The sequence below is a fragment of the Sceloporus occidentalis genome, unplaced genomic scaffold (genome assembly GCF_023333645.1).
Source record: "Sceloporus occidentalis isolate IW3139 unplaced genomic scaffold, rSceOcc1.0.p SCAF_387, whole genome shotgun sequence".
Classification (NCBI taxonomy): domain Eukaryota; kingdom Metazoa; phylum Chordata; class Lepidosauria; order Squamata; family Phrynosomatidae; genus Sceloporus; species Sceloporus occidentalis.
The window spans coordinates 280,228-302,901 of NW_028317367.1; the positions used below are offsets into that span (position 1 = coordinate 280,228).

The window sequence follows — 22,674 nt, forward strand, 5'->3', positions numbered from 1 at the left end:
AATATCACAGAAAACAAAACGTGAAACGTCCCGCGAGAGGCGGCTCCGACCCCCGGCAGAGTCCAGCGGTAACCCAAACCCCGCAGCGCCTCTTAACACAAAAGGCAGAGAGTCCCGGAGACTCCGCGATCAGGCCCTGGAGCGGCCCCCGGCGGCGCATGTTCAGGAGTGTAGCGGTTACAGCAGCCGAGGGAAGGCAGAATTACTACAATCCCAAACCTGCATCAAAACAGAGAGCAGCGTTTACAAACTGCCCCATCTGCCCCGGCCAGTCCCTGCAACGGCTCGGACCTTAACCAGCCGCCGGTCTCGCCTTCAGGAGCTGTATGTCTATCCCACGCATGTTTAATCCCCTGACTGTATTACCCTCTACCACTTCTACTGGGAGGCTGTTTCATTTATCTACCACCATATTAGTCACCTCCTCTGAACTCTTTCTAGAAAGTCATATCCTTCTAGGATGGGATCTCCAGAACTGTACCAACTACTCTAGATGAGATCTGAGCAGAGATCTGTAAAAGGGAAGAACCTCCTCCCTCTTTCTGCCACTAATGCCCCTCGCTTTACATCCAGCACCCTGCTTGCTGTTTCTGCCCCTCAGTTTCATTGCCTGCTGCACGTTAAGAAACAATAACTACATTACGCATTCCGATTTATGTCCCAAGTGCTTTATTTTACATTAACATTAAACTGCAGGCGCCGCTATCTCCCCCATTCTCCTAACATTAAACTGCAGGTGCCGCTATCTCCCCCATTCTCCTAACATTAAACTGCAGCCGCCGCGCTCTCCCCCCATTCCACTAACATTGAACTGCAGCCGCCGCGCTCTCCCCCATTCTCCTAACATTAAACTGCAGCCGCAGCGCTCTCCCCCATTCTCCTAACATTAAACTGCAGCAGCCGCGCTCTCCCCATCACTCGCTCTTTCACTTGCCGCCCTGCTGCAGACGTTTATATCATCCGAGGAGACAGATCTCATCGTTAACAGCTTCTGTAATATTACAAAGTCTGGGCCCCGGTTCCGACCGCCGAGGGGCCCGACGAGTAACAACTCCTTCCTCTGAATATTCTCCGTGTGTTCATTGGGTTAAACTCTTACGGAGAGTACATAATACGTGGACAGCGTTTTCTCGTCTGGCTGCCCTGAAGAGCTGACGCTCCATAACAGTGAACGAGAATGGCGTCTGCCGGCGCAGGAGGACACTCACCCCTAGGCCGTGGCTTCAATCAGCTGATGCGTTTCTGGTTTCAGGGCTTCATCCAACTTCTCCCTCTCAACCTCTTCCTCCTGCAGCTGACAGAGTAAAACCACGTGAGACAAAAGCCATATCGCCCTCCGCGCCAGATGCGCCCCCCCCCCCCCGCGCCACAGCTGTGCGCACACACCCCCACGCGCCGGCGACACCGCACACCCCCCCCTCCCCGGCGACACCGCACAATCCCCCCTCCCCGCGCAGGCGACACCGCACACTCCCCCCCTCCCCGCGCAGGCGACACCGCACACTCCCCCCTCCCCGCGCAGGCGACACCGCAAACCCCCCCCTCCCCGCGCAGGCGACACCGCACACTCCCCCCTCCCCGCGCAGGCGACACCGCACACTCCCCCCCTCCCCGCGCAGGCGACACCGCACACTCCCCCCCTCCCCGCGCAGGCGACACCGCAAACCCCCCCCTCCCCGGCGCCGGCGACACCGCACACTCCCCCCCTCCCCGCGCAGGCGACACCGCAAACCCCCCCCTCCCCGCGCCGGCGACACCGCACACTCCCCCCTCCCCGCGCCGGCGACACCGCACACTCCCCCCTCCCCGCGCCAGTGACACCGCACACTCCCCCCTCCCCGCGCCAGTGACATTGCACACTCACGGTCTCCCCTCCCCCATTTTAATACACACCCTTTCCCTCAGGTACGTCTCTCCGCAGGGCCCGAATCCTCGCAGTATAAAGGCCACTACACAGCAGCGCACAGACAGCGCGGCCTCCACCGCAGACAGGAACATCGACGGAAACCACAACGCAAGAGTCGTGTCCTGCAGGGAGATGACAGACAGAGGTAAGCAAATGACAGCCAATCACCTCTCCCGATACTGGCATGCAGGATGTGCTCACGATCCGCTCCACGGTACAATATCGTCCCAATAAATCAGTCTGTGTACCCAGACATACCGCCCCCTGTGGAGACCCACGTATCGCGTCCACGGGCAAAACCCAACGTCTGCGCTAAACAGCCGCGGGGGCGTGTCGCGCAGGCATCGCTCTCTGACTCACGTATATCCGAGTCGTATCGAAGGGGCATTCGTTGCTCATGATGACGGAGCGAGTGTCGGCCGGCAGGACCGTCGTGTTGCAGCCAGAGATCAGGTTCTTCCCCCCGTTAGAGATGGTGAGAGAGATGGAGGCGACCAGACCCAGGAAACACGCTGTGGAGAGCGCCGAGTTCAGCAGAGAGAGGACCAGGAGCGCCCAGTGCTGCCAGAATGAGAGATCGCATTAAAAAACAGAGAGCCGGCCCCCCTGTATAATGTATAGATAAATCAGCGAGCCGGCCCCCCCCTGTATAATGTATAGATAAATCAGTGAGCCGTCCCCCTGTATAACGTATAGTAATAGGAGGCGGCCCCCTGTATAATGTATAGTTATAGGAGGCAGCCCCCTGTATAACGTATAGTTATAGGAGGCGGTACCCTGTATAATGTATAGTTATATATAGCTGTCCTTACGAGGTTGGCTCTGCCGAGGTTCCTGGAGACCAGAATCGCGCAGATCCCGGTCGTGATGCTCTGTGATAAAAAATAGTGAAGGCCAAACGGTAAAGCAGCTCCCCACACCCAGCGGCAACCCTCCAAACCCTCCCCCATACAAAACACCATACCGGCTAAACCCCCCCCCCACATACACACACCATACCGGCTAACCCCCCCCCCCATACACACACCATACCGGCTAACCCCCCCCCCCCCCATACACACACCATACCGGCTAACCCCCCCCCCCCCATACACACACCATACCGGCTAACCCCCCCCCCCCATACACACACCATACCGGCTAACCCCCCCCCCCCCCCCATACACACACCATACCGGCTACCCCCCCCCCCCCTACACACACCATACCGGCTTACCCCCCCCCATACACACACCATACCGGCTTACCCCCCCCCCATACACACACCATACCGGCTAACCCCCACACACACACACCATACCAGCTAACCCCCCCCCACACACACACACACACACACCATACCAGCTAACACCACACACACACACACACACACCATACCGGCTAAACACCACACACACACACACACACACACACACCATACCATACCATACCGGCAAAACACCCCCCCCCCACACACACACACACACACACACACACACACACACACACACCATACCGGCTAACCCCCCCCCCCCCCCCACACACACACACCATACCGGCTAACCCCCCCCCCCCCCCCCCCCACACACACACACCATACCGGCTAACCCCCATATTGTGGATGTGGTACTACAATATTTGATAGCGTCGTTATTTTGCGTATGTGATAAAATATTGGTTTTGCCTATTTTGTCTCATTAATATCCCTAACAACACACACACACACCATACCGGCTAAACAACCCCCACACACACACACCATACCGGCTAAACAACCCCCACACACACACACCATACCGGCTAACACCCCCCCCACACACACACACACCATACCGGCTAACCCTCACACACACATACCGGCTAAACACCCCCCCACACACACACACACACCATACCGGCTAACCCCCCCACACACACCATAACGGCTAAACACCCCCCCACACACACCATAACGGCTAACACCCCCACACACACACCATACCGGCTAACACCCCCCCACACACACCATACCGGCTAACCCCCACACACACACACCATACTGGCTAACCCCCCCCCATACACACACACACACCATACCCACCAGCAGCCCCGACACCACGGAGATGATGTTGGCGGTGCAGTACTCCGGGCTCACCCTCTTCTCCGGGTTTGCCACGTGCCGGAGTACAGTGCCGTGGACGATGGCACCGAGGATAAAATTCACGTGACCAATAAAGATCAGCGCGATGCCGGCTCTCATCAGCCGCCGGGGGCCCTTCTCCAAGCCTACAAAACACAGAGGAGCCTAATGGGGGCCGCCAGCCAAACACGGCCCCTGCATAGTATGAGCCCGCTGGGTTATACCCCTGGTGTTACCAGAACTGCCCCTGTGTAAAGCCCTATTCAGGGGTCACTTCGGGTGTCATGTAGTGACGGGGGGTCTCAGTATTACAGGGGGGTCTTGGGGCATGTTTGGGGTCTCGGTATTACGGGGGGAGTCTTGGCATGTGTTTGGGGTCTCTGTATTACAGGGGGGGGTCTCGGTATTACAGGGGGGGTCTCGGTATTACAGGGGGGGTCTCGGTATTACAGGGGGGGGGTCTGTGTATTGCAGGGGAGAGTCTCTGTGTGTGTGTGTGTGTGTGTTGGGGGTCTCTGTATTACAGGGGGGGTCTCGGTATGTGTTTGGGGTCTATGTAGTGCAGGGGAGAGTCTCTGTGTGTGTGTGTTTGGGGTCTCTGTATTATAGGGGGGGTCTCGGTATGTGTTTGGGGTCTGTGTATTGCAGGGGAGAGTCTCTGTGTGTGTGTGTTTGGGGTCTCTGTATTACAGGGGGGGTCTCGGTATGTGTTTGGGGTCTGTGTATTGCAGGGGAGAGTCTCTGTGTGTGTGTGTTTGGGGTCTCTGTATTACAGGGGGGGTCTCGGTATGTGTTTGGGGTCTGTGTATTGCAGGGGAGAGTCTCTGTGTGTGTGTGTTTGGGGTCTCTGTATTACAGGGGGGGTCTCGGTATGTGTTTGGGGTCTGTGTATTGCAGGGGAGAGTCTCTCTGTGTGTGTGTTTGGGGTCTCTGTATTACAGGGGGGGGGGTCTCTGTATTACAGGGGGGGGTCTCTGTATTACAGGGGGGGGGTCTCTGTATTACAGGGGGGGGGTCTCTGTATTACAGGGGGGGGGTCTCTGTATTACAGGGGGGGGTCTCTGTATTACGGGGGGGGTCTCTGTATTACGGGGGGGGTCTCTGTATTACGGGGGGGGTCTCTGTATTACAGGGGGGGGTCTCTGTATTACAGGGGGGGGTCTCTGTATTACAGGGGGGGGTCTCTGTATTACAGGGGGGGTCTCTGTATGTGTTTGGGGTCTCTGTATTGCAGGGGAGAGTCTCTCTGTGTGTGTGTTTGGGGTCTCTGTATTGCAGGGGAGAGTCTCTCTGTGTGTGTGTTTGGGGTCTCTGTATTACAGGGGGGGGGGTCTCTGTATTACAGGGGGGGGTCTCTGTATTACGGGGGGGGGTCTCTGTATTACGGGGGGGGGTCTCTGTATTACAGGGGGGGTCTCTGTATTACAGGGGGGGGTCTCTGTATTACAGGGGGGGGTCTCTGTATTACGGGGGGGGGTCTCTGTATTACAGGGGGGGGTCTCTGTATTACAGGGGGGGGGGTCTCTGTATTACAGGGGGGGGGTCTCTGTATTACAGGGGGGGGTCTCTGTATTACAGGGGGGGGTCTCTGTATTACAGGGGGGGGTCTCTGTATGTGTTTGGGGTCTCTGTATTGCAGGGGAGAGTCTCTCTGTGTGTGTGTTTGGGGTCTCTGTATTGCAGGGGAGAGTCTCTCTGTGTGTGTGTTTGGGGTCTCTGTATTGCAGGGGAGTGTGTGTGTGTGTGTGTTTGGGGTCTCTGTATTGCAGGGGAGTGTGTGTGTGTGTGTGTGTGTGTGTGTGTGTGTGTGTGTGTTCTCTGTATTGCAGGGGAGAGTCTCTCTGTGTGTGTTTGGGGTCTCTGTATTGCAGGGGAGTGTGTGTGTGTGTTTGGGGTCTCTGTATTGCAGGGGAGTGTGTGTGTGTGTGTGTGTGTGTGTGTGTGTGTGTGTGTGTGTGTGTGTGTGTGTGTGTGTGTGTGTGTGTGTGTGTGTGTGTGTGTGTGTGTGTGTGTGTTCTCTGTATTGCAGGGGAGAGTCTCTCTGTGTGTGTTTGGGGTATCGGTATTACAGGGGGAGTCTCCCGGTATTAGAGTAGGGGGTCTCTCACTCACCGAACCCGCACACTCCTCGCTCCGAACTCCTCCCGCCGGCCATTACTCCGGTTACCTGAGCCCCGCCTCGTGGCGTCATCAGCATCGGACCCAACCCAGTATGATCGGCGCACCTGGACCCCGCCCCCTTCGTGGAAGGCGGCGCATCCGTAGCTCCTCCCCGCTCAATATGAACTGCGTGCGACCGGCCGAGTGAACCTTACCCAAATATACCCAGGTATAACCCGGTATATTCTAACATATCCCAGTATATCCCGATATATCCCAAACAGGGCCGGCCCTATAATGGGGCAGACTGGGGCAATTGCCCCAGGCGGCACTTTAGAAGGGGCGGCACTTTGCCGCCCCAAGCGCTTTTTTTTTTTTGAAGCGGAGGAGAGAGAGAGGGGCACCGAGTGGTTTTAGCTTACCCGCTCGGCGCCCCTCTCTCTCTCTCCTCTGCGGCGAGTCTCCCTGTTCGGTCCCGGTGCCGGCTTGTAATGCAGAGCGCCGGAAGTGACGTCAATTTCCGGCGCTCAGCATTACAAGCCGGCACCGTGGCAGAGCAGGGAGACTCGCCGCAGGACTGTTTAAAGGTAAGTACCGGGGGGGGGGGTCGTAGATTATGCCGTCGGCGAAGTTTAAAATGCCGCCCCCCCCCCCCCCGGCGTCGGCGGGGGGGGGGGCGGCGTTTTAAACTTCGCCCCAGGCGGCGTTAAGTCTTCGGCCGGCCCTGATCCCAAATATAACCCAGTCAGTCCCAGTATATCCCAGCATACCCCAGTCTGTGCCAGTCAGTCCCAGTATATCCCAGTCTGTGCCAGTGTACCCCTAGTATATCCAAGTATACCCCCACTCTGTCCCAGTATTTCCCAGTCATTCCCAATATATCTCAGCCTGTCCCAATATACACCAACACGTCCCAGCCTTTCCCTGTGTATCCCAGTCTGCCCTATTATACCCCACCCTGTCCCAGTATATGCCAGTCTGTTCCAGTATATACTAGTAGATCACGGTATACCCCAGTCTGTCCCACCGTACGATTGGCTTCATTACATCCTTGCACAATAATAGATCTGCGCAGTAAATACACTCGCGGAGCACGATTTTCTGGTAAAAACGATCATTTATATTTAGTTTTTATTGTATTCTTGTAGTGCTGGGGAGGATCGGTGATGGGGGTGCAGGGGTGATCAGTGGCAGGGGGTGGTCAGTGACGGGGGAATCAGTGACAGGGGTATCTCTGGGACAGGTGGGAGACTCGAGGAGGAGGCTTTTAGGTCCGTTGTAGCGGGAGCTCAGCCTCTCCTGGCTCCTCGCGTCTCTCCCTCCGCAGCCGCTGGTTCTGATCCGTCACTTTCTGCTTCCGCTCCTGCAGAAGGCGCGCATGGCCGATCAGACGGAGCAGTTCCTGCCGGAGCTGCCGGTTCTCCTCCTCGGTCTTGGCGCTGACCTCCAGCAGGGCTCGCGTGGCCTCCGCCTGGGCCTCCTCCGACAGCTGCTGCAGCTGGAGCTCGCAGTCCTGGTGACATCGGGCCCTCTCCTGCAGAAACGCAGCCTGCACCGCCAGCAGCGCTTGCGCATGTCTTCCTCGAGCGGCCATCACCTGGTCCTGTAGCTCCTTTATGAGAGAGATCTGCTCCGTCTGCAGCTCCCTCGCCGGACGCAGCTCTCCGATCTCCCGTTTCAGCATGGCCAGCTCGCTCTCTCTCTGGAGAAGCTGCTCCCGCAGCTCGGCTTCTTCTGCGTCGAGGCGGGACTGCAGCTCTCCCTTCTGCTGCTGAATGTCCTGCAGCTCCCGCCGGTTCTGGTCACTCAGGCTGACGATGGCGTCCTGACGCCGCTGGCTCCTCTTCTTCATGTACGACAAATACTCCTGGCTCTCCACGCGGACCCTCTCGGCCTCCTCCTGGAGGAACTCGTTCTCCCGGCGTAGCTGCTCCAAGCGGCCCCTGAGCGCCTCCTGCTCGGCCGTCAGCTTCTCGTGTTCCTGCTGCAGGAGGGCCTCTCGCTCGCTCACTTCTCTCTTCCCTCCATCACCATCCGCGTCCGGAGGAAGATCCCGTCCGGCGTCCTCCTCGGCTTTACCCCCAGACTTCATTTTGGGTGGCATCTGGGGACAACATCTCTCATACTAGTTAGCTGACAGGAACATCTCTCATACTAGTTAGCTGACGGGAACATCGCTCATACTAGTTAGCTGACGGGAACATCGCTCATACTAGTTAGCTGACGGGAAACATCTCTCATACTAGTTAGCTGACGGGAACATCGCTCATACTAGTTAGCTGACGGGAACATCGCTCATACTAGTTAGCTGACGGGAAACATCTCTCATACTAGTTAGCTGACGGGAACATCTCTCATACTAGTTAGCTGACAGGAACATCTCTCATACTAGTTAGCTGACGGGAACATCGCTCATACTAGTTAGCTGACGGGAACATCGCTCATACTAGTTAGCTGACGGGAAACATCTCTCATACTAGTTAGCTGACGGGAACATCTCTCATACTAGTTAGCTGACGGGAAACATCTCTCATACTAGTTAGCTGACGGGAACATCGCTCATACTAGTTAGCTGACGGGAAACATCTCTCATACTAGTTAGCTGACGGGAACATCGCTCATACTAGTTAGCTGACGGGCAGGGCCGGCCGAAGACTTAACGCCGCCTGGGGCGAAGTTTAAAATGCCGCCCCCCGCCGACGCCGGGGGGGGGGCGGCATTATCTACCCCCCCTGGTACTTACCCTTAAACAGTTCTGCAGCGAGTCTCCCTGTGCTGCCACGGTGCCGGCTTGTAATGCTGAGCGCCGGAAATTCACGTCACTTCCGGCGCTCTGCATTACAAGCTGGCACCGAGACCGAACAGGGAAACTCGCCGCAGAGGAGAGAGAGAGAGGGGCGCCGAGCGGGTAAGCGAAAATCACTCGGTGCCCCTCTCTCTCTCCTCCGCTTCAAAAAAAACCGCTTGGGGCGGCAAAGTGCCGCCCCTTCTGAAGTGCCGCCTGGGGCAATTGCCCCAGTCAGCCCCATTGTAGGGCCGGCCCTGCTGACGGGAAACATCTCTCATACCAGTTAGCTGACGGGAAACATCTCTCATACCAGTTAGCTGACGGGAAACATCTCTCATCCTAGTTAGCTGACGGGAAACATCTCTCATACCAGTTAGCTGACGGGAAACATCTCTCATACTAGTTAGCTGACGGGAAACATCTCTCATCCTAGTTAGCTGACGGGAAACATCTCTCATACCAGTTAGCTGACGGGAAACATCTCTCATACCAGTTAGCTGACGGGAACATCGCTCATACTAGTTAGCTGACGGGAAACATCTCTCATACCAGTTAGCTGACGGGAACATCGCTCATACTAGTTAGCTGACGGGAAACATGCACGAACCATCGCCCTGCCGACAGTCTGACCCCCGGCCCTGCGGGGAGCTGTAAGAGCTCTGACCTCCGCCTCTCACATCCAGGAGTCTCTCCCGAGAAAAGTACCGACAGGGAGCAGGTTTATACATCTCTGCCTCACTGCACAGAGTAGTGGGTACAGTGCTGGGGTACCCATCCCCAGGATATTGACACTCTGGAGAGAGTTCAGAGGAGGCAACTAAAACGGGGAACGGTTTACAGATGGAGACGGGTGAGAAAGAGATAGGGGGGCATTTAAATACATAAAGGAGGAGAAAAGTTACAAGAGACCAGAATCTAGAAGTAAAACGTCAGAGACTGAGATGGAATGGAAGGAAGATTTACTTTACTGAGAGAGTCGTGGATAAGTGGAACAGCCTCCCAGCACAAGTGGTAGATGGTAATACAGTGAGGGTATTAAACATGCATGGGATAGACATACGGCTCCTGGATCTAAGACGAGACCAGCGACTGATTAAGGTTTGAGTCTCGGCCGGGGGATGGCAGACAGAGTCCCCCTCGGGGTTGTAAATCCCCCTGAAAGCACGTCGGGTCGGCAGGCAGCGCTTCTCACCTACAAATGGAAACCAACAGAGCCAGATATCCAAACTGCCGGCCGCCGGGAGCGAGACACTCGTGGGGTCTGACAGCAGAGAGACGTCACGTAAGAGACAGAACGAGGGTCCCAGCCACAAAGACAGATCCCTGCTGATGAAGGGCCACATACAGCCAGGGGGTCATTTCCAAGCTCGGCCCCCGCACCATTTACCCACAGACCATTTACGCCCCGTAACTCCCACCAATCAGAGCCGCACGCAGACCCCCGATAACTCACAGACAGGGGTCCCAGTGCAAAAAGATTCCTAACACAAACTCACCGGTTCCCTGCTTGGACGGCACTGGGAGTTAATGGGAGGCGAGACCTCGCCGCCTACCGGCTGTCGCTTAGCAACCGTACACAAAAACCACAAAACTCTCAGGGCAGCCAGCGGGTCTCACGGGATTACGTGGCGGGCTGCGTACACGTTGTACAGCGCTGTGGAACGTGACGGCGCCACAGAAACCCTCGGGTGTGATTAACCCTTTAAGGACTGAGCTGTTTTTTTGGGGGGTTTTTTATACGCTTTGTGCCATTTGTGCGGGGCTCGCGTTTAGCGGTGATTTACTTTTGTTTCAGGACGAGAAGGGCTTTCTTCAGATCATCTCATTTCCTATGAAAAATAAAATATGATGAAAAACTGAAGAAAAAAAAAAACCCTACTTTTTCTCACTCTAACTAGAAAAATCTTTTACTCACTACCAACGCCATCGATCGCCCCCTAAAGACGGAGGTTGATGCCCCAGGGAGGGGGCCACACCGGTTAAGTGATCGTAGATCGCTTTCTAAGCTTGTTTAATGCCAGGCACGTCATCGGTCGTTAAAAAACTGTTAAAGGGTTAATGTTCAATGGGATTCAGACTTTCAAGGACTGAGATCCTCCCATTTTATGCAAATTCCCCTTCATTTTCCACGATCCCTCAGGGCAGACGGCATCGGAATTCTCCCGTCAGCCCGAGCAGGAAGTTGTAATCCGCTTCCTGTTCTCTCCCCGCATTGTTTTAGCGGACGGCGCATGAGCCTCCAGTGCTAGCGATTGTTTCTGTATCGCCATCATCGCAAATATCTCAGGGCGCGAAATAACACCTCTCGCCCGCCCGGGACACGCAGCGTATAAGGCGATGCCGAGATGTGACCAGTGCCCTTAAACACAGCATCTCAAGCCGTCTGCCAGCAGATATCAGCCGCCAGTCCCGTCACGGAGACTCCCTCCAGCTACATTCAAAAATGTGGCCGCTCCCGCAGTCCTCCCCCCTGACTGCAGTTCATTGGTTGTCAGTTTTAATGTCGCCATGCGGATCCTTTTTCTAAATCGGTCACTCCTGCAGTAAACCCCCCCTCCCCCGCATTTATCACCCATTTTGAGTAAATGCCTTTTACCAGTCCTGATTGGACTGCACTGTTTGTTTAATCTGATTGGTTGTAGTGCCCCACGTACTTAGCACCCATTGGCTAGATACCGGTGGGCAAATCACTTTCTCTGGTTGTTCTGCTTCCCCAATAAAGCGCGTCCGGAGCGTGGGGCAGGCAGCCAAGACCCACAGGGGCCCCTTCTGGCCTACCCGGTTCCTGTTACATGGCCCAAATGATGGTCCTTGGGCCCATTCCCTGTGTCCCATGATGGCCGCATCGGCCCATGTGCAGCCCAAGTTACGGTGAATGAATCGAACCCCGTGGCTCCGACACCAAAACCAGGGAAAAACAAAGAGACGGTGAATAAATACAACAAACCGAGATTTATTTACAGAAAAAAAAACAAAAAAAAAAAAAAAAAACTTTCCTTACAAATAAAAAATAATGGACGACGTGAAGATCCGAGATTCCACGGACAGGTCCTGCTGACAACGTGTCAGGCGAAGGGCAGAGCCAGGGGCCCCACGAAGCCCCTTCAACATGAGCCCAGGCCACGCACATAGTGGAGAGCAGCTGCCCCAATCAGAAGAAACCATCCAGAGCGTAGGAGCCCACCAAGGTCACAACCCGCCCGAATGGTAGCCATACCGGGGAGTGCCACGGCCTGTAACGCTAACACTACGTCCCACCACATCCCTCACCTCAATACACTGACCTCCCCCCAAAGAACCAACCACCAGCGTGGCTCCAGTCTGCCCTGGGAGGGCCACCTCTGCTCCCCCGAGTGAAACGAGCGATACATGTAAACAATATAGAGACGTTCGGAATAACGTGACACGAGCGACAGGCGCAAGTCCACACGCTACAAGCGAGCAGCACATGGCTTTCACAGCAGGCTACATGTGGCAAGAAAAGGGGCAACAGAACCCGCGGCAAGCCACGGGCACAAACCGTCACGATGGGGGAGGATATGGGCCCTGGACCTCACCCGCTTCCCTGGAGCCATGATGCGGGGTAAGTAACAAGAATGCGGCAGCGGGGGGGGGGGGGGGGGGGGGGACGACACATCCAGGGCACTCTGGGGGGCCGTTCAAAAGCCACAGTATTAACAGCGAGTCCCGACACATTAAACAGAGCCCGCCGGACACGTTCAATGCGTAAACACAGCAACGTGGCCACCCCCAACACGCCAAGCAGATGTGTGCAGGAAGGCCACTAAAGACAGTATCTGAGCAGCTAAACGGCTGCCTCTGTACAGATGAAACGGGGCGTGGCCCTCTTACAGCCCACGTGCGGCCCCCCGAGAGGCAGAAGCACAACTACAGCATATAGAAACAGGAGGCCCGAGACGCACGTCTGGCATCAAACCCCAGCCAAGGGGGCCCAACGCCGCTGCAGAAGACGAGACCCCGGCCCACACGTGGACGGGCCCTCCGTGGTGTCCCTGCTACGACGAAACCGTTACAGCCGTCAGACTTCCGTTACGGGCAAAGTAAAACTTGCTGAAAGCGTCTTCTAGGGTGCAGGCCAGTCTGGTCTGGTCAGCCTGCGGAGAGAGAACCACGGTTACCGATCAGACGAGCCCCCACCACAGATCACACCGGGGGGCTACAGAAGTGCCATGCACCGGCACTTACCCCAGAGCACATCCAGCCACCCCTCCACGGGGCAAAAACCGTAACTTACCTCGCTGACGAAACCCAGCTGGACCAGCTCTGCGGCCAGATCCTGAATGTTTTCATCTGAAACAAAAGTGTGAACAATAAAGTTTTACTGTATAAAAAAACAAACAAAAAAAACATGTATTTTACTGACAAACCGGCGCAGCATGCGGCGGCACACCGGGGGCTCACACGGTAAGGACACGGGGGCTCACACGGTAAGGACACGGTGACTCACTGGGGAGCAGGTCGCAGCTCAGGTGTCTGTTCAGCTTGTCCTCCAGTTTTAACAGCAAAGTGAGCTGCAGAGAGATCGGGAGAAGAGACGTTAAGATGGAGGGGAGGAAGCGAGGGGGGCCCACCAACGCCGAGAGGCATTAAAACAGTGGCAAGACTGTCAAGGGCCACCCTGCTGAATGTAGGCCCCGTGAGTTACTCTTATGCTAGCTGTACATTAGGGGGGGCACAACATTAATCTACCCCACCCTGGGGTAATATTCTGTGAGGGCCGTGCCGGCCGCAGGGCCTCGCTTCTCATTAACCTGGGAAACCCAAAATCGCTCACGTGGTGCTTGGCGCCCTCATCCACGGACTCGATGTTGCACTGCATTTGCACCACCTAAAGGGCAAAACACACGCCATCAGCATCACGCGCCTTCCACATGCGAAGCCGGGACCCACTCTGTCTGCACAACGTGGCCTACCTTACGGGTCTCTAACTCCGCAGGCTCCGGAGTGGGGGTCTTCACCGAAGGGGGCACGACAGGAGAAGTTACCTCTTCCTGCTGGGGCTGCTGGGGTCTGGGTATCCCGAAGGCGGTCAGGGGGTAAATCCCATTCCTGCCAGAAACCAACAGTCACTGCAAAACCCGTCCCGGAGAGCTGCGCGCTCTTCAGAGGCTCCCCGCGGGAGTGTCACTCACCACGCGCACAACGCACACTCACACTCACCTGACATCCTCCAGAAACTTGTCCAGCTCCAGGGCAGGGGACTGAGAGAACCTGAGAGAGAGAGAGACACACACACGAGTTCAGTCTCTTCACCTCCACACTGTTACTGCGAGGTAAGGAGCTGGGGCTGGTGGCAGCCCATGGCACAGCCAGCATCATCTGATTGCTTTGCGGTCCTGAAAGTCCCTCCCCTCCCCAGAATTAAAATGGCGGCAACAATAAGGAATACGAGGCGGGATAATTAGAGGAAGTGAAGACGGCTGTTCCCGTGGTATATACATAAGCCGCGTTTCTCATGGCCGCCCCGCGGTGACGGCGTTGCCGGTGGACCCCGCACACTCACATCAAGTGAACTCCTTCGCGGTTGGGGTGAGTGATCTCAGCGAACACCGCGGTCATGTCAAGGTTCTTGGTCATCTCCTCCAAAGCATTCTCTGCGATCATATCTGGGGGAAGAACATCAACATTTGCTGTAACCGGGGGCAACGACAGGCGGCGACGCGGCGCCCATAACAACCCAGCAAAATAAAAAGGTCCCGGATATTAACCCTTTGACCTACCCTCCCATCCCCCACAGACTTACGCTGGTGTCCCACGATGCAGTGCGCTGCCAGCAGCTTAAGAGACGGGACCTCAAACAGGGCCTGGTGGAAGAGCAGCTTGCGGGCCGTGGGCCGCTTACTGGGATCGGCCTCGAGGCACTTCTGGATAAACTCCTGCAGGGAACGAGAGAATTACCCCACGGCACAGCACCCACCCCAAAACATATGACATCATTCCATCATGACATCATTACCCTCTGCAGCGGATCCTCCAGGAACTGAATGGCGTTATTTATAGCCTCCTGGGGGACGTACGATGACTCCCCGTTCCCCTGGATCTCCAGCACGGCCATCTACAGAGCAGAGAGCGCAGGGGATTAATGCCACGTGGGGGGGGGGGGGCGCTATTTATACACCCAGAACCCACTGTCACCACAACCCCGCCGGCGACATCCCACCCGCACAGCAGCGCAGTCTCACCTCCAACGCACACATCCCGAACGAGTAGATGTCAACCGCCGTGGTAACACTGGCGACCTCTGCAACAAGACACGGCGATCAGACATCTGCCGCACGCGCAGACACACTCACACTCACGCTCACTCCCCTCTTACCGCCATACTCCGGGGCAAAGAAGTGCAAATTTTTCTGCTCCTCCCGACAGGTCTTCACGTGATTATTAATGGTGTCAGGAGCCACTGAGGGAGAGAATGACAGAGTGAGAATGGCCTCGACAGCAGAGCTGACACTCTGGTAAATACCTCTGAAGCCTCTCCCCACTAACTCTTAAACCGTAATACCCGTGCAGCGCTGCATAACTGTGTGTCCCACGCACAGAAACAGACTCCCCAGGGACCCCCCCCCCGCAGGAAGACCCCCCCACATGACCACCCACAAACCCCCCCGCCACACACACAGACCACCGGCCAGCCTGAACACACATCCCAACCGCAGCGGTGGCACGGCTAACACTCCTTAACCGGTTCTGCGTGCCTAGAGAACCCAGTACTAAATGCTCCCACAGACGAGCACTGCCTGTTCCGCGCGTCTCGAGAACCCAGTACTAAACACTCCCACAGGCGAAGGCTGCCGGTTCCGTGCGCCTCGAGAACCCAGTACTTAACACTCCCACAGGCGAAGGCTGCCGGTTCCATGCGCCTCGAGAACCCAGTACTAAACGCTCCCAGCTGTGGCAGCGTTCAAGGGGCTTCCTTTGCCTGAACACGAGAGCGGAGTGAAGCCAAACAGATAATGCCGGCCCCGCCACAGCCTGCCCCCGGCCCCGCCACGGCGTCTCTGGGGTAAGACTGTCCGGTACGTTTAAGTAAAAAGATATTTGCCTTCAGAGCGCCGCCAGCTGGCAGGGGTCGGCGAAGAACATTCATAGAATCTAGCGGCGGTGACGTTCCCCTCACACAATGGCACAAGGAGCCACCACGCCGGACTGACACGCGAGACCATGCGCCACGACGCCGGCCGCCAATAAACTCCCATCAAAGAGACATCCGGCCAACGAGAGGTCACCTTACATCGGCACGGGACCCCCGCAGCAAATGTATGGAGTGATTCTGCAGATCCCCCCCCCCCACATACATGCGCCACTTTCACTATTACATACGTGTACATTATATACGGAGACGCGTGCGGCCACGAGATTTACTCACCGTCCAGTGCCGGCTCGGAGAAACACGTCGGGTGGGGTTTAACTAACACGCATTATGCTATAGTGGGGGTGTCGGGGGCATTAGACATCTAATTAGTACGCATTGTGCTATAGTGGGGGTGTCGGGGGCATCAGACATCTAATTAGTACGCATTGTGCTATAGTGGGGGTGTCGGGGGCATCAGACATCTAATTAGTACGCATTGTGCTATAGTGGGGTGTTGGGGGGTCATTAGTCTCATTAGTATGGATTGTGCTATAGTGGGGTATTGGGGGAATTAGTCTCATTATTAAGCATTGTGCTATAGTGGGGTGTTGGGGGGGTCATTAGACTCATTAGTATGGATTGTGCTATAGTGGGGTATTGGGGGAATTAGTCTCATTATTAAGCATTGTGCTATAGTGGGGTGTTGGGGGGTCATTAGTCTCATTAGTATGGATTGTGCTATAGTGGGGTATTGGGGGAATTAGTCTCATTATTAAGCATTGTGCTATAGTGGGGTGTTGGGGGGTCATTAGACTCATTAGTATGGATTGTGCTATAGTGGGGTGTTGGGGGAATTAGTCTCATTATTAAGCATTGTGCTATAGTGGGGTGTTCGGGGGGCATTAGACCGTCATTAGTACGCATTGTGCTATAGTGGGGAGTCAGATATTTCCACTGCGTTTCTAAACATCCCCCACAGCATCCTAAAGGCAGCAGAGACCCCTGAAGAGCCCATTCTAAGCGCAGTACATAAATCCCACCACAAGGGCAGCGCAGAGACCCCCACAGAGGCAGCTCTAAGGGAAGCAATGCAATGAGGATGAGAGGGGCTCAAAAAGTACTCTACAGAAGAGACATGCAGCAGGTCGGGTTCCTACATGCAGGGGAGCAAAGAGCAGCCTACAGCCAGAAAGCAGGTACCCCCCCCCCCCTCTGCAAGGCCAGACTGGGGCAACAAAGCCCACAGCAGGGATACAAACTGCCCCTCCAGAAACTCACCGCGGTGATCCCCTACACGCATTGGACTGGCGGAGCAGGAGGAAAGCAGAATGGCGGTGAACATCTCCATGCGCACAAATTAAACTAACCCCCCAGCTAGGCACGCCATCTGTATGTGGGGGCAATTACGTGAGTGAGGGGGGCAACCAGGAAGCCTTGCAGAGAAGCCAGCGAGGATCTACAAAACGGCAACAAACGGCACATCACAGGAGCTGGAAATGTATCTCACCATTAGCAAAAATCCTATGAAAGACTGGTGGGCAACAGAACAGCCGAAGCAGGAGATAAAACAGACAGGTATATGAGTGGATGGAACGGCTGGGGGGCCACGTCACACAAGGGGGGGGGGCAAAACCAAAATACCCATCAGTGCGTACCAGACATGCAGACACGTCCAATCCCATGGAAACCCCCTTTTCCTGTTGGTATGACCCATCCCGGAAGGTGTACCTCTGGCTGTTTACAGTTGGTATAACCCGCACTGGGTATTGTATCCTTTGCACCCCTTCCTGTTTACTGTTGGTATGATCCTCACCATGTCCCCCGTCCTGCTTTGTGGCACTCTTGACTTTACACAAAGGGTGTCTCATCATACCGTCCTTTAGCCCCTAATGCTTAATGTTGGTAAAAGCCACTTTGGGTGCAGTATTCTGGCTCCTTATACCCCCTCCATTTACTATTGGTATACCCGGCGCCGAGTCCTGTATCCTGACGCCTCGTATGGCCTCCATGTTTGCTGTTGTCTCCTTGTGTCTGCCCCTCCTCCATTTACCATTGGTATACCCGGCGCTGATTGCTGTATCCTGACTCCTCATATGGCCTCCATGTTTGCTGTTGTCTCCTTGCCCGCCCCCCCCCTCCCATTTACTATTGGTATACCCGGCGCCGAGTGCTGTATACTGGCTCTGTGTTTAGGGAATTAGCTCAAATGGTAGCGCGCTCTTTACATGCCAGACATCGTAGGATTAGCACCGGAATCCTAAACGTGGGTCTTATCCACGGGCCCTGCTTACCGTATCCTGACCACCCCATTCTCGGAACGCGCTATTTACTGTGTGTGTCTTGGCGAGCGTTACCCGGGGGAGGTTGGCAGTCAGCGCTCCACACGGTGCAGGTTAATACAAGCCTGCAAGCCCAGCAAACATTCAGTTAAAGCAGCTGGAAAAAAAAATCTACAGCCGAAAAAGCCATGATTTACCAGATCCGATCTTTATGAGCCCGTTGTGCTGGATGAATATGGTGTCGCAGGTCAAGTTTCCGTGGATAATCGGGGGATCACAGGAGTGCAGATAACTGTGCGACAGAAAGACGGCAGCATGAGGTGGGCTCCCCCCGCAGCTCACAAACGCCAAAAATCAGATACAGACCCACAACCCCCCGGGAACCGAGGAGGGCAGCCCCAAGCACAGCGTCTACCATATTCACCTCATATATATATATATATATATATATATATATATATATATATATATATATATATATATACATATATATATATATACATACATACATACATACATATACACACCCCTCCCATCAACGTGTTTAACCACCTCCTCTGGTCAATTGATTTATTGCTACCCCCTCCCGTCAGCCTCCCTAATATATACACATACACTTGAAATTTCTTGCGATTAACCCCGTAGACGCTCACAGATAACCCTGTCAGTAAGGTACACAAAAAAGGCAACACCCAGAGCTGGCTGCAAGAAGAGTTTGAGGAGCACCAATACACGGTGATGGTTGACTTCCTGCGAGGGGAACGTAAAGGACAGGAGTCTGAGCCAATTCACAAAAGAACGAGAAGATCTGAACAGGAAGTGACCCACAGACACGTGACAGACGGCTCTACAACTTGAGAGGCAGCCACTGGCTGCTTATAAGATCATGTCTTCAGGAGTCCCACACAGGGTTAAGTTCTCTCACCCTCTACCCCGAGGCAGTTCCATGCAAACACAACTCTCTCAGCGAAGAAATAACGCTAGTCACATCTGGATGTCTCTCCTCCTCTGAAAAGAGATCAGTAAACCGAACGAGGGAATTACCTGAGTGCCGACAGGATCTGGGTGCACCACCTCTTCCACGCCTGCAATCAAAAAGAAAGAAGTCACAAGGACTGCCCGCCACGGCCGCGCTACAAGCAAAGGCTGGAGGGTGTCGGTGCGGGGGCACGAGGTCGACATGGTAAGATACCTTCTCATTCATAGTCTTGTGGTTCTTCTTTGTCTTCTTCAGGAACTGTTTCAGGCTCCCGGAGGACATGTACTCTGTGATGAAGATCACCTGTGAGGACCAAACATACAATTAATAGAGGAGCCTCTGCACCATCCCAGTGCACAAACCGTGCCTCCATCCAGTAATCACTCCCCATCTCCCCCCCCCCCCCCCCGGTCAGTGCCTCCCCTGTACCCTGGCTCTGTTCTCCTTCACGTCAGCCCAGTACTTGTGGAACTTGACTATGTTGAGATGCTCCAGCTGGATGAGGTTATCGAACACGGCTTTCACCTTTTCCTGCAGACAGACGCAGAAGGTAAGGAGTCGTTCTCAGCAGCCGGCGGACTTAAAGCTTCCGAGTCGCCAACTTACCTCTTGGAGTTTGAAATTCTTGCGTTCAGAGAACTGCACTTCGTTCCAGACGACCTCGACGCCTTCCTCCGTGTCCATAGCCAGGTAGGCGCTATCGATGCCAGGAACATTGCGCTGGTTTACCTGCAGAGGCAAGATACAAAATCATCCAGAGCACAGATACCCCTTCACACTGCCCCAGCAAGGGGGCAGAGGTGCCCCCTTCACACTGCCCCCAAACAGGAGAGCAGAGGCCACCCTCATCCTGTTGCCAGAAGGGTACAAGCCCCGACCCCCACAACCACCAAGACATCCAAAACCAGCTACAATAACGTGGCAGGGAAGACACCGGTAAAAACTCAATAAGGGAACGTATCACCTACATGATGTAACTTCCCGTATAACGACAGCCACAGGAACGGCAACCGGCAGCAGGAGGGCAGCAGGGAGCAGAGAAGTCTCTGCATTAACCTGACGGGGGCCATACCAAAACACCCGTGGGGTGTAGGCGAGATGGGCCTGAATTAACCAACACAGATGACTAAATTCAGTGAGACAGAGGGGGCAGGTGGAGAATGGGGTGGAATAAGGGGCAAAGGGAGAAGAGCCAGGGATAAGGATGCGCAAAACAGACAGGGGCCGACACTGAAGAGCTGATGACTCAGGATAGGAGGTCAGAGAAAGTGAGTGGCGAGCGGCCAAAAAGTGATGCAGGAGGCTGGACACGTGGCAGGGAGAGCGGCCCACGCCAGGCGAATGTTCTGGGACAGCTCACAAGCACCTTGTAGTGACTGAGGGGCCCGGTCAGCACCAAGTTACCAAAAGGAAGATGAAACTGCCACACCAGGCCACAAGCCACAGCACGGGGAACCCAGTAACCCCACCCTACCTCCTCACGCCTCTTCTGCCAACGTCCACAGGGAGACTCCTCGAGGATCTCAGACTCATCTTCACTTTCCTCCTCTTCCTCTTCCTGCGCAGGCACGGCGGGGGCGCTCACCGGTGGAGACACAGAGGACACGCTATCAGACTTCGCATCAGAACCGGTGCCCGGAGCCACCTTTCCTTCACCTTCAGACATTTTACTGGATCAAGTCGGAGATAAACAGCTCTGAAAACAGAGGGGGGCCTCACATTAACAGAGGAGACCCTCAAACCATGGAAATCCCCCGAAAGGGCCCAAACCACAGAGCCCGGGGCCCCCCCCAACCACACCCTCTCAAACCGCAGAGCCCGGGGGCCCCCCCCCAACCAAACCGCAGAGCCCGGGGCCCCCACCCAACCAGACCGCAGAGCCCGGGGGCCCCACCCAACCAGACCGCAGAGCCCGGGGCCCCCACCCAACCAAACCGCAGAGCCCGGGGCCCCCACCCAACCAAACCGCAGAGCCCGGGGCCCCCACCCAACCAAACCGCAGAGCCCGGGGCCCCCACCCAACCAAACCGCAGAGCCCGGGGCCCCCACCCAACCAAACCGCAGAGCCCGGGGCCCCCACCCAAACCACAGAGCCCGGGGCCCCCAACCAAACCACAGAGCCCGGCCCCCCCCAACCAAACCACAGAGCCCGGCGCCCCCCCCCCAACCAAACTGTCTCAAACCAAAAAGTCACGCGCCCCCCAACCAACACAAACCCTCCAAAGAGCCAACCATAGCAACCTAAACTTCCTGGACCCCAACAAAACCCTCAAACCGAGTCCCTCCCTCTAAAAACCTCAATGGACCCCAAAACTTAAACCTAGTTATACCCCCCCAAGACTCCTCAATGGACCCCAACACAAAAAAAGTAGCTTAAACTGCGTCCCCATCCCCCCCAAACCAAGGTGTGCCACCCTCCCCGCAAAAAATCCCCTCAGACCACGCAGTGCCCCTCTCCCAAATAAATCCCTCAAACCACGGTGTGCCCCCCCTCCCCACAAAAAATCCCGTCAGACCACGGTGTGCCCCCCTCCCCCAAAAAAGCCTCTCAAGCCACGGCGTGCCGACCTCACTGTTGGTTGAAATAATGGTCGGATTCTCCTCAGAAAGTGTTCCTTTATTTAGATCATGCGCTTAATCGAGACAAGGCACACAACAAACAAAAGTCGAAGCGTTGTCTGATTACATGGTTTATATAACCTCTTATCTACTTCTAATAGCATGCATCGTTCTGATTGGTTACTTTTCAAGCAGGTTACGCCTCTTAAGCTGCATAATTAAGAATGGCCTATACTTTGCATATATATATATATATATATATATATATATATATATATATATATATATATATAAAATAACAGAGTAGGTGTGTTGGCGGGAACTCGTGCATATATCACAGACTAGACATTCCCTGCTTTCTGATGTCTTTGTCAGGAATAATATTTACGATAACATAAGCGTTTTTCTAACACTCCCCCCCCAAAAAAAATCCCCTGAAAAAACCATGGCGTGCCCTCCCTCCGAAATAACCCCCTCAATCCATGGCATGCCACCCTCCCATATAAACCCCTCAAACCACGGAGTGCCCCACCTCTCCCAAAAAAAATCCTCTCAAGCCACTGCGTGCTGACCTCCCCGAAAAAGTAATCTCAAGCCACGGCGTGCCCCCCTCCCAAATAACCCCCTCAAGCCACAGCGTGCCCCCCCTCCCAAATAACCCCCTCAAGCCACGGCACCCCCCCTCCCAAATAACCCCCTCAAGCCACGGCATGCCCCCCCTCCCAAAAAATCCTCTCAAGCCACAGCATGCCCCCCTCCCAAATAACCCCCTCAAACCAGGGCATGCCCCCTCTCAAATAACCCCTCAAACGACAGCATGCCCCCCCCAAGCCACGGCATGCCCCCCCTCCCAAATAACCCCCTCAAGCCAC

At 55.3% G+C, this 22,674-nt stretch overlaps 3 protein-coding genes across 4 annotated transcripts; all 3 read right to left on the reverse strand.

The window, feature by feature from the left end:
* Positions 1–1,210: 1,210 nt before the first annotated feature.
* On the reverse strand, positions 1,211–6,159 carry KRTCAP3 (keratinocyte associated protein 3). Its single transcript, XM_089506488.1, has 6 exons — positions 6,117–6,159; positions 3,966–4,150; positions 2,719–2,778; positions 2,267–2,467; positions 1,894–2,028; positions 1,211–1,294 (listed from the first exon to the last, which is right to left on the reverse strand). Exons 1-6 carry the CDS (start codon positions 6,157–6,159, stop codon positions 1,211–1,213), a joined length of 708 nt encoding a protein of 235 aa, XP_089362614.1.
* Positions 6,160–7,371: 1,212 nt separating this feature from the next.
* Positions 7,372–8,208, reverse strand: LOC149273290 (coiled-coil domain-containing protein 166-like). Its single transcript, XM_089506513.1, has one exon. The coding sequence runs from the start codon at positions 8,206–8,208 to the stop codon at positions 7,372–7,374; it is 837 nt and encodes a 278-aa protein (XP_089362639.1).
* Positions 8,209–12,908: 4,700 nt separating this feature from the next.
* Positions 12,909–20,909, reverse strand: LOC149273291 (nuclear receptor-binding protein). Of its 2 annotated transcripts, XM_089506493.1 has the most exons (18): positions 20,718–20,909; positions 19,850–19,972; positions 19,673–19,774; positions 19,457–19,546; positions 19,309–19,349; positions 18,462–18,556; positions 17,493–17,516; positions 15,230–15,313; positions 15,096–15,154; positions 14,870–14,968; positions 14,657–14,789; positions 14,417–14,519; positions 14,074–14,124; positions 13,827–13,962; positions 13,688–13,741; positions 13,361–13,424; positions 13,148–13,203; positions 12,909–13,007 (listed from the first exon to the last, which is right to left on the reverse strand). In XM_089506493.1, exons 1-18 carry the CDS (start codon positions 20,907–20,909, stop codon positions 12,909–12,911), a joined length of 1,605 nt encoding a protein of 534 aa, XP_089362619.1. The 2 variants fall into 2 exon arrangements, with proteins under 2 accessions (XP_089362619.1, XP_089362620.1); XM_089506494.1 differs by lacking the exon at positions 17,493–17,516.
* Positions 20,910–22,674: the final 1,765 nt, after the last annotated feature.